At 40.1% G+C, this 12,121-nt stretch overlaps 1 protein-coding gene across 11 annotated transcripts in view; it reads left to right on the top strand.

The window, feature by feature from the left end:
- Positions 1–12,121, top strand: part of LOC135487019 (single-stranded DNA-binding protein 3-like) — a 56,505-nt gene that overhangs the window by 7,214 nt on the left and 37,170 nt on the right. For all 11 annotated transcript variants that reach the window (XM_064770270.1, XM_064770278.1, XM_064770277.1 and 8 more), the window contains one exon: positions 2,270–2,311. In XM_064770270.1, the coding sequence (XP_064626340.1) occupies positions 2,270–2,311 (42 nt within the window). The remainder of the gene's footprint in view (positions 1–2,269; positions 2,312–12,121) is intronic.

The following is a 12,121-nucleotide window of genomic DNA, read 5'->3' as shown; positions in this document are numbered from 1 at the left end:
TGTAAATCTATTGTCTCGGAGCAACAATTTGGGATCTCGTCCCAGGGTTTATAGAACTCCAGAGCAGTCAGATCGATTTTAAGGAGCCCAGCACCTTTTCATTCTCGGGTGCCAACACAACTTGTGTTGCCATGACAACACCAGCCACAGCATCTTCTGGTACTTTTTGTCAGGTTCTCTCGAAGTTCTACCTCTGATTCTGTGCACTGTCACCTCAAGAATCAGCTTAAAGTGATCTTATCCCGGCATTATGATTGCGACTTGTCCTCACAATCCTGATTGGGATGATATCTTATGCGCTTCTATTAAATGTTGGACTCACCTAGGCATAAAGTTAAAGTATGAGTTATTGATTTCCATGTTTTCGCAGCCAATAAAAATGTATGGTGACTTTTATGGAATATGTCCATGGCGGGAAAAAACACAAGTACTTACAGCAATGTCCAGTAGAATATGTGCTGACATCTCTCTTCTTGTGTCTTTATCATTATTCGTTAGCGATGCAGCACTTGCCTAACTTATTGAGATAATACTGAAACGTCTTCTTGGTATCTCACCTTTTACATTGTAAGCGTTGATGGGTGTGTTGTTGTTTTGGTTTTAAGAGGATTATCACCCACATGAGCTGAAAGAGCAACTCATGCTAACAGCTATGGTGTGACTTTCAGCTGAGCACCAAGCCCTTGAGCCTCTTGTCTAAAACCCACTGTCTTTAGACAGGTTTAGAGGCATAATGGGTAGAGTTGTCAATTTCAATATAGAAGTTTAGAGGCATAATGGATTTTTAAAGGAGTTTGGGTAGAGGTGTCAATTTCAATTAGAATTATGTTTTTTTGGTGGGTAGGAAGGGGCAATCCAGGGGTCAGCTGGGGGACCTTGGAAGGGTGGGAAATCCCAGCAAGGCCAGTAGAGAACCCTGTGTGAGTCAGACCTGTGCACTTGTCACAGCATGTGGGCCATAATGACATTTTGAATGTCATATCACAAAATCATATGCAAATGTGGATTGATGGGCTAATCGTCTCCATGGATACCAAGAATGGGATGTCATATTTATAGTATCGTGATGCTGTCTTGTTTCACTGTTTGCGAATGTCACCAAAAGACATTCTTTAAGACAATGGTTTTATTTGTTTGTTTTGCCTATAAAGCTCATGTTGTAATTCTTGAAATTTTCCTCTGAAGTTGGCAAAATATCGTAAAGAGGCCCATGTATGTTTCTCTGAGATGGATTAAAAGTTTGTTCAATTCAAGGCATGATTTCTGATGTTTGATAACCCATGCTTCCTGTCAATAGAAAAGGTCAGGTTAATTTTGGAATCCAATTGATATTTGTCAATCTTGTATTTCACTAATTACGCTATGCAATGCTTTTAACACTGATACTTTGTACTCCTCTGGTGTGTATAAATTTATACACTACAGTGTCATATTCTAATTTAAAAACAGCTGGCCACTGCTGTACGGGTAAAAATATAGACAAAGGAACTTGGCCTTTGAAGGCGATGTGGCCCCTGTCATCCTGTAGTAGCCATTGCGTGAAAGAAAGTCCTGTAACCATATCCCCATACAACGTGTTGGTGCTGACATGGGATGACGGTCCATCCAGATCAGATATGAAAACAGGTGTTGTACATACATGGGTCGTTTGGCCATTGTCTCCCATGAAAGACTGTATGTAGCAAGGAATCTACACCTACTGGAACACCTGTTGCAGCCCGGTGTTATGCCAAAGCCATTCAAACCTATTATTGATTCTGGTTGTTTAACTATGTTATGTTCAACATGTTCAGCGGTGTTATCTCAACTTTTTGGAGTTAGCTCACATTGTTTCCTTTTTTTACAATCAGTTGTATTAGCCCTAAAGACAACCATAACCTCTTGGGGTTGGTATAAAATGTGTCAAAAGCCAACTTTTCCTGATATGTATAAAGTGTGATCGAGGTGGTTTAGAATTACTGATTGATACCTCACTTTTAGTATTGGTTGTCTCACCAAACTCCCCTCTGGTGCCAGAATATTACTTAGTAAACAGGCTTTGTATTCATCCAAATCGATGAAGCGATGATTCTTGAATTTTCACGCACCTGTGATCTACGCCATGAATTGTGGAGTAACGGATCCAAAATGGCGGCCTGTGTTGGCAGTCTCGTGTCGTTGTTGTTTCACTAGCGTAGGAGTCTAGCTTTCATTTTAGCCCTACCTGTATTACAATTACTGTCAATACTGATAATTTGATCATAATGTTCCCTTGTCTCTTTTTTTTCAGGGTTTTGTAAATTCAGGGTATGCTGTAAATGGAATAGCACATGTAAGTACCTTAAAAGTCTACTATTGTTTTGTATAAGAACTGCCTTGGGAAACTTTTACGACTGTGTCAGGTTACTTTATTCTTTGGCCCAACTGGAACTTGTCCCGGAAAAGTGCTATAGTGAGAAGCTAAAGTTTAACTTTCAAAAACCTTGCACTCTAAGCAGACGAGGCAGCTTGGACACAATTAACATTCAATAGCTTTCATTCTTTCTTCTTATTGATTTTGTTGATTATATGCGCTCCAACTTTGCTGTCTTAGAGATACCATCAGCTTGGTAAATTGTAAACATGTAAATGAGACAGTGTGATAGTTTATATTGAAACTGAGGAAATAACCCATAGGAGCTCTTCATGCTGATGCCCTGAAGTGAATAAGGGTATTTTACTCGTGGTAAAGATTGTGTTAACAATGCCTTCAGGATTTATATTTCTTCTGTCTCGTCCCTGTTTGAGAGCAAATAAAGAACAAAGGCTTTACCTTATCAATTACGGTAGTCAACTCGCTTGTTTCTTGGAGTACCGCCCAAACGCTTGCTAACGGTATACGTGGTATATCACGACGTTGGGCCCAACATCCCAAGCTGATGATGCATCCCCGGGGAAATAACGCAAGAAAAAGTCTGCATCAATTATCTTGTGGGATCGCAGAATGGCCGATTGAAGGTTATGCTCATCGCGAACATGGCGAACAAATATTGCAATAGGCAGGAACGTCCTGTATCACTGAAGCGAAGGCAATCGTTTAGTACTCCGACTTTAATTTCAGTTTCCCAACTTTGAACTTTCTTGCAAGATGAACTTCTTCCTTGCACACCCAGTATCTTTTTGTATTCAATCTGGTGAGCATTTTTTTGTGTGGTCCATAATGGTTGGGTGCCAATTTGATTAATTGGCCTTTAACTTACAAACTAAACTTACAACTCTCCATATGTAGTCGAACATCCGACTACAATTTCTCATTTACTTTCTGTCTTTCGCTACTTCAGCAGCCTCATTCCAAGTGAACACCATCTTTACCATGTGGTCCTTGGGCAGCAGGTCTCTGTCATATAATTTAATGACCCAAATTAAAATTGAAGTAAACATTTCCCTTTTAAAACTTTAAAGACCATAGTAATGTGGTTTTAGTCAGCTTAGATTTCAACTGCACAGTCAGTCCATGGTCCTAGACCTCAAACTGGGTTTGTGTACATCCAGTCATGGTCCCCGAAACAATGGGTACTTACATCACTATCATGGGCCAGAATCGTGAAAAATCAATAAGCTATTCCACTGTGCTGTGCAGAGAGACTCTATGTAGAAGGGAACCAGTTCATGCTGAGGCTGCTTGGAGAGACAATAATCATGTTGCAGTTTTGTTGCGGTGAGGGTTGAAGAGTCAAATGAGCAGAAGCGAAAAATCCCAAAATCATGAAACATGAGTTTAGAGGGACTTTGCATTTATTGCAAAAGACTCAGTTTTAATGCCTTATAAGATACAAAGTTGAAACATATCAGCAGTCATTCAGCAGTCTGTGGTTGTCGAACTAAAGAGCTTCGCAAACGAGTGATATCTGTCTCTGCGACCTGTGACGTAGCTATGGCAACATGATGATTGGAAAGTGGTCGCAGTTTGGTTGTCGGGTGTCGTCATGGCAGTTTGCAGCGGGGTTGACTGAAATCTCTCTCTTACTAATCGCTAGATATAATAAAAGCTCTCCGAGTCTGCAGTATTCTGGTTGTGATAAAGAGGTTTGTCATATCTTCCCTTAGGCAGAATTCATGACGTCATTAACGACTGTGTATTCCAATGAAGTTGAAAATATCACCGAAGGTCATTTTCTCCACAGAGTTTAGCCATGAACAACATTCATTGGTGGCGGTGCTGGCTCCTGCACTTTCAGAAGTTGTGAACCTAGTCTACTCACGGCAGCAAAAAATACATACAGAATTGTGATCCGTGAGTTTGGATCCGAAGGAAACTTCTTGTTGTTACTGTTGCCATGGGGATAATGATTATGTTTGCTGTGCCTTCTCGCTGTGATCCTGGACTTTCGTTAAAAAAATTCTTACTCTTATGAGTAAACCCCTCGCTATAGCAAATCATCCCAAGAACCTTCAATGTTCAATTGACTATGACTATGACGAGAAGTTTAAGATTTTGTTATTGGAATATTTGTCTCAATAATCATAATCTTATTCAACCGAACATCGTCATTTCAGATTCCTGAAATGTTTCATTCTTAGTTTAGTATGTTTGAGTATCCAGAGTACTTATGACAGTTATTGAAATCAAGATAAATTGGTTTGTGAGTTGGACGAAACCATCTCAATGCAAGTGCAAGTTCGATAGTGTGATTTTCTTGGACTGTCTTGCATGTCCACTTGGAGAACTTTTGTTTTCCCAATAGAATACCAAAAGCATCATATACAGCTAACAGGGATGGATTTAAACCATTGTATGTTTCAATGTCATACCTTTTTAAGCAAATTATAGGCTGGATTTCTGATCATTTTTGAGTCCACTGGTGATAATTTCTAGAAAATTGGAAAAAAGGTGTTAGTATATGCATGTCACGCTTGAGAGGTGAAGTGATTATGCTGGCTGGATTCAGACATTGATTTTTTACATGTCACATATGTCAATGACTGCACCCATGATTCAGTTGGTTGTGGCAATGACGGTGGTCCCCTCTCTCTGGGCCTTGAGTGTTCCCATGACGATCGTGGAACTGACTGTCATGACTATTGTCACATGGCCCACAGCGTCATCCACCATACCACGTGGTCGAGTCGAGATCGATTTCTCTTCAAACCCTTGTGTGAGTGGGCTTGTTGTCATGGATACGGTAGTTTGCATACATTGTAGTTTCCCCATGTTGCAGGTATTTTTATTGGTGATGCTTGGGTAAGGGGTGGTACACAACATGTTCAAAGTTATTTGACTGGAAAATGTCAACTTGATCAAAATTTTGCTCAAAACTACTGCAAACCTTTTTAATTTTGTGGCCCTATAAAATAGTTGCGAAAATATACATTGTGCTCCGAAAATTAGATTTCAATGAATGGTTGCATTTTTCACTATGCTGGTGAAAATAAAAGGGTTGACGGTATAAAACTTCCAAATATGCTCTGAAGTCTTCAGAAATAACTTTAACCCAAAATGAGGTATTCTGTCACTTCTTCAGGTGCATGACTACAGAAATGGTTCTCAAAGAGTTAAACAGAATATTGTCCGAGAGCTTTAGTGCAAGAACTAGTACTCACTATCAAATTCAGACATTCAACATTCCTATGTTTCAGCTGGTCATCAGTTCGCCTGTGCCGCTGAGCTGATCCCTGATCAATTTTATGGTTAGTTGGAGGGGTGGTCTCAGAAACTGTTTTAACCCTTGTCAATTTCAGAGAGTTCTGCTAGTCATCATGAAAGACAGAATTGGCAAAATCTTGTTTTGTGTTACTGTGAACTAACTTATCGGTGATGTCCTTGTAATTGTTACAGTTAAAATGATGATTTGTATGTCATTTATCTGTTTTAGTGTCGAAAGGGGATGGAGTTATCAAAACCATGTTTCAAAGGTGGAAGTAAAATTTCTCCAACCAAGCAACCCACTTTTCTTTGTGACAAATTTCACTTCAATATGAATGATGTAATATTCAGGTACATACTTGTTGTAAAACTCATAAACACACCTTGAAATCAGCTCAGCCTTTCTGAACTAATGATGAGGTAAGGAGTGGTGTAGGCTACAATATGAGCCACTGAGGATGTTGAGTAAGTTCCAAATTCTTTTTTTCTTTCTCTTTGGGAAAGCAATTAGATACTATTCTCAATTTTAGCGGCCATCTTAACAGTAATAGTTGCCGGGCAATTTGTAGATTCAGAAGTGTCTGCTCCATCCTATCAGCTGAAATGCAGCTTCAGCAGTGATGTTCCATCCATATTAGATAGTGCTGTAGCAATAGCAGTAAGTTTTCACCTCGTGTCAGGTCTTGAGATGTTCCCTTGGTACTTCTCCTTGCCATCGCTTGTGTTGGGGATCATCTCAGATGAAAGATTTCAAGTGGAACAGTTCATGTGCTTTTAGTGGTAGGGCGAGAGCGAGACTGCATGTGGCTTGACACATGCATGGTTCTGGGGTCCTTATCCTGGGTACTGCTCTTGGCCTGCAATAAACTAATTGTTGTTACGCGTATGGACAAACAAAAATTACCGTCTTCAGCCAGTGATCTATTTTACAAGACAATTGGCTCTGTCACTGATACATTTTCAATCTATGGGTTAAATTTAGTATATTTCGTCATCTGGTTAGATGCGTCTCTCTCTCCCGACGAATTGTCCTATCATTGATTTTCTGTGGACTTTTCCCGCATAGCTTTGTGAACCTCAGTTGCACTTAATGTTTGCATATTATGATTATAAAATCAATAGTCTTGGAGCTGGCGTGTGCGGACCCGAAGATTTTTCTCGTTTTTTTCGCACATCGCTGTGGATTATGTTGCTCGAATTGATTAACCCTTCAAAGTACAAAGTGAAATGTAACAAATTTGCTCATTTTCAATTGGTGGTAGTCTAAATATTGTGTTGGCTGCCAAAATTTACTGGTTAGTGTATTACATTTTAAATTCTTTGCAAGTTTGTGTGTTGTATCGAAAATCTAAAAAAAATGAAATGCTCGCAAACATTTGACGTTTGCTTGTTATACCATGGCTTCAAAATTGCTCACCAATCGTAATCTGAGATTTGCTCTGGAAAAACGTAATCCCGCAAAAGATTTCACATTGAAGTCTTTCAAGAACAATCCTGAGCCTGGAGTGGGTTAAGAATTCTCCAACGTAAACAGGCTCCACACTCTGTACCTGCTTCTCTGCACATCCCCACCAAGCCAGCCCTATTGTATCGGCAAGCAGAAGTTGAGTTTGGCGGTTACCCACCCTCTGCTGATATGATGGACTGTCCCTTAGATTCTATCAGTACAAGCCAAGAAAAATCAATAGAGGTTTAGGAGAGCTTAGGTGTGGGACACAGTCCTGGAGCAGTGCAACTGACTCATTTGGCTTGGAAGTAAATAATGAATTATTTTATACATATATACTTCAATAGCCTTGGCTGTTAAGTGTGCAATTCCAGTTAGAACATTTGAGGTTATGTGAGTGACCTTGACCTGCTGACTGTCGTTGATGGTACAATGGGACTTCAGTAAATGTGTGGTGAAGTTGTCTAACATTAGTGTTAGGAAGTAAAACAAATTAGACACAGCCATGTTACCTTGGACAAGTGACTTTGATCTTGCCATTTCACTATTGATACAACTAACAGGTTGTTGAAGCAAGTTACTTTAAGAGTATGAGCATCCTTGTTAATACCCCAGAGCGCTCTGGGGACCTGTGATAGTTCCAGTTTGTAAAGCGCTTGCGAATAGTTCCAGTTTGTAAAGCGCTTGAGAAAACACTCAGAAAAGGTGCTGCATGAAAACCACCTCAAATCATTGAGCTGGTCGTTCAGGATTTGCTCATTGCTATTGGATACAAGTTGCTATTTTGTTTTGCTGGCCCAACTATAGATACCACTCGGTGTCTCGTCTCTCAATACAATGTCTTTGTTGTTTCTTTATCCATGCTGTAATGTGACATTTACTGTGGCATTTGGCAGCGATATGGTAGACTCCTTGGTTATGGTGTAAGTCTCAACACCACAAAAACAATATGCGAGTAGTGCATTGAAGGATAGGTATTTTCGGATATGTCGTCTTCGTCTTTTAAATCGGAAAGAATAGAAGGAAACCAGTGTGTCACACGTACCTGCTAAATATTTAGCTGGACCACTAATATCTTCTGGTCTTCAGAATCTTCTCTGTATCGCCAGGCCCAGAGGGAGGCTCAGAGATACATCGTAGCAAAGTTCCTTTAACAAAGACTGTGTGTTTGAGACGGGAATGGGACTGGGGTGAAATGAGCTTTGTTTCCTGCTTGATGTGCACATTACATAAAAAGGATGAGGCAGTTAAATAACCTGAAAATTTGAATAATACTTTTACAGCCAAATTTCGACGCATTATCATCCCAAATTTAGAGATATTTCCAAGTTCTGATATTTCCCAAACTGAAACAAAAACTCCAAGAGTTAATCTGCTGCTGTTTGTCAAATCTTATTCTGGCATTAGGCTTGGTGATGAATACGTTGCAACACATCGCGGGATGCCCGAGGCGGTGGAAATCCTGCATTCTGATTGGTTGGCAATGACAGTTGGTGCGCTGTCCTTACTGTTTCAATTCCTTGCATTAGAGGAACAATAATTCCAATCTTTCGTTTTGCTTACATGTAGGCATGGCAATTTTGTCATTGGTTTTGCATCTTAATGTCAAGTGTGACGATGCGGTGCAAGCTGTGGGCAAGATTTGTATTTGAACAGGAGCATGGACATTTTTGTTTGCTCTTTCGTTTTAAAGTTGCTAGGGCTCAGAGTCTCTATCAGTTGATTTGGGGTTGAGATTGCTATGATTCTAGTATCCACGTCACACAAGCCTGTGATCTGCTCCAAGAATTTAGTCACATGGTTTCAGTGATGGTTGCCTGTGGTGGCAGAGACAGAATGAGTGCCTGTTTGGAGACGGCCTTTCTCAGTTTTGCAGTGGAACTCTTCTTGGCCAGGTGATTCTGATGCTCAGATGTTCCAGCCTGCTTCACCGTTGGTACACTGGTGGTAGTGTGCATGTGGTATTTAGTCTTCCTAGCAGTAGAGAGGCTGATGTTTCCTTGGCAACCAGCTCAGATGAATCTCCACATGGTGGGTAGTTTCCTAGAAATTTCACTAGAGACACCTGGAGGTTGATGGTTACACCAAAAAGTTGGCTCTTCCTGTGATGTCTTGTCTGGGTCGCCTCAAAAAAATAGTTTGATGTAACCGAAACATAAAACTTTTCACGGCCAATATGATGGGAAGGGTGGAGTGTGGAGAGTGAAGGTCATCATGCGGAGAGAACTATAAACAGGTTTTGCACAAGATATCTTTCATCATTTTATCATGTCATCCTCAGCCAGATAGCTATCATTGGCCCAAGATCATCTCTCGTCTGCTATGTTTGTCATCATGTTTGTGTCTCGAACAGTCTATGGTGACGATTCTCCTGATCAATCCAGAAAAGCTTCATCCACCTCTTTCTACCTTTGAATCATTGGGGAAGGGGAAGACTGTTGCTGACGAGACCAAGTCCTTCTGTTTGCTCTCAGAAGTTGCAAGTTGATTGAGCTTATTCAATGATGTTACATATGGTTTGTTGATAAACCAACAGTAATTCTGCATGGCTCTCTGTTCTTGACAAATACATACCTTGCTTTCTCTATTAGCTATGTCGGGCCTAACAATAGTGAAACAAGTACAAGAGGCCGCAAAAATAGGTCAAACCAAGATCGAGGCCATCAGATGAATCCCCATCACACCTACATGTAGTTCATCCATGAATGTTTTGTTCTGAAAAGAATAGTATGGTGCGTTCCAAAACCATGGCAGTGTTGTCATCATATCAGATTTTTGTGACACCTTGACTAATGTTTATATATGTGATCAAGATCACACTTCAATTTTGTGTAAATGCTTTAATGACCGCCAGTTTCTAGACCCGAACAGTGATTGGCTCTAAACATATTCATAGGTGGTGGTGCATAATTGCATTACCAACTTGCTGATAGATAACTCTCTTATTTTGCTGGTCTAATCTACGTTCAAATTGATTTTATTGCTCCTCCCAGCTTCCCATTCCTTCATAAGCAGTACTAACTTAACTCACTATGGTGATAATAAAACAATTAGGTCGATGTTCAAGCACATCAAACTCTTTTCCTCAACATTCCCGGCACACGATATCACAAGTTCCCCTTCGAGGTATATGTTGGCGAGATGACTTCACAATCCTAAACACAGGCTTGGCTACTCTCAGAGGGTCTATTAAAATCTCAAACGTAAAAGTGTAAAATTATACATATCCAAATGTTTTATCAGGTTAAGCCAGCATTGATTGAATCAGGTCAAGTTTTTCTGACCGTAATACATTTAGTTGTGCTGCAGCCTAAAATACCTATTTGGCCCCTATTGGGCATCTGCAGAGGTTGATAATTACTTCATAGGTCAACTTGACCCATTGAGTGCCATTGATCAGGTTAAAAGAGGTCAAGGTCACTTGAAGTATTTGATGTGTGGTCAACGTGTGGTCTTTTCCTAGGCCTTAGGACTGTGGCATGCTTTCATTACTTTTGAAATTGGGCCAAAGTATTGAATAAAAGCGGTGAATGACATAATTGGTTTAACCCATTTGTTTTCTTCGAAAGAAAAAAAGTTGATCATACAGACCAAATATGATGTAACACGTATTGGCCAGGGGCCTATGACCTTTTTGGGCCTCCTGGGAGGCTTCTTCAACTGAGTAGTAGGTCAGTGAGAACTGTCGGAACACAAAAATAGACAGCAATGTTGAGGAAAAGGAGAAAATGTGGATTGTAGACTTTATTATATGATGGATTGTGTTTTGGCCATGGGCCTTCATGTATAACGTGTTATTGAGCCTAATTCTTATTTCAGACATTGAAAACTAGACCGACCGCCCTATTTCATAACTAGGTCAGATAGGCCTATTTGAAGGGAAAGGAACAGGTGCAATGGTTACAAGCGGTACACTTGGTGTTGTTATAGTGTTCTTTAACTAAAAAACTATAATTTTTTGTGAATTGTGAAGTCAGGTTTGAGGTGTTGATTAATTCTAGAAATCCATGAAAGTAACTTCTCACCCCCCTGTACTAAGCCATATTGAATTTCATGTATATGGTTGGTGGGCTGGACCATTCTGGCTATATTTACTGATTGATGCTGTAATGTTGGCTATTGAGCTGACTGTTTGCACCCCCTTGGTCAAGGTTACTTTAGAGTTTTGGATTATTAATTTTTTACCTGCAAATAAAAAGTGTCCAGATTTACAAATAATGTCAAGTTGAGACTTGATGATTTGTTGAAAATATAGAACTGTAGTTTGTCATATTTTTGTTTTAGTTATGGCTGCTTGGGTTGTTCCAACACAGCATGCTTTTGACATTCTATTAGAGAGGTTTTGAGATGTTTTGTGCTAAAACCCCTGTAACAAACCCAAATGTCAAAATAGGCTAAGAATTGAATTTGAAAATATGGGTGGTAGGAAGACACTTATTGTATTGTTGTGATTCATTCAAATGTTTTTTGGTCAATTTGTTCCTTGTTATCCAGACTGGATTAACAACATGCTTTATTGTTTGCCCTTTCAGGCCCCATAAATGGGGTACCTTGAAACAGGCTCAATGGCACAGGAGCAGTGTTGGGACGAGTCTATTTTGGTGCGCTAGGTAGGCCAGGTTGTGTAGTTCTCTCAGCTGATGTATGGGGGAAATGGTAATTGTACAACAATGCAGCCTACTGCATTGATATACTTGTAGTGTTGAACAGTGAAAATCAGTGGTATAGGTTGTTCTTGAATATTGTGGACTGAGGCACATGTCATACGACTTCTAGGGGGTGGGGGGTGGGGGATGTGGCAGCTCTGTAAATATGGCTTGCTGGTGATCTTCAATTAGTCTGATTGCTACCACTTGACCTCACTGTCTCTAGATAGTGTTTTAGTCCCTACAATTTGGGAAGAGGAGGCGATCTACCTTGTATGTCCCTTACCGTACCTACCATACCAGGGATGCATTGTACTCCTACATACCAAAGAGGATATGTGCTCCAGTTACCGCCAAAGACCAGTGGATATATAATCCACTAGAAACCGCAGTGATATGCACTGTCAAGTGAGAGTTGAATTGCAA

Source organism: Lineus longissimus, chromosome 4, assembly GCF_910592395.1.
Source record: "Lineus longissimus chromosome 4, tnLinLong1.2, whole genome shotgun sequence".
NCBI classification, from domain to species: Eukaryota; Metazoa; Nemertea; class Pilidiophora; order Heteronemertea; family Lineidae; genus Lineus; species Lineus longissimus.
This window is presented reverse-complemented; position numbering and strand designations above follow the sequence as displayed.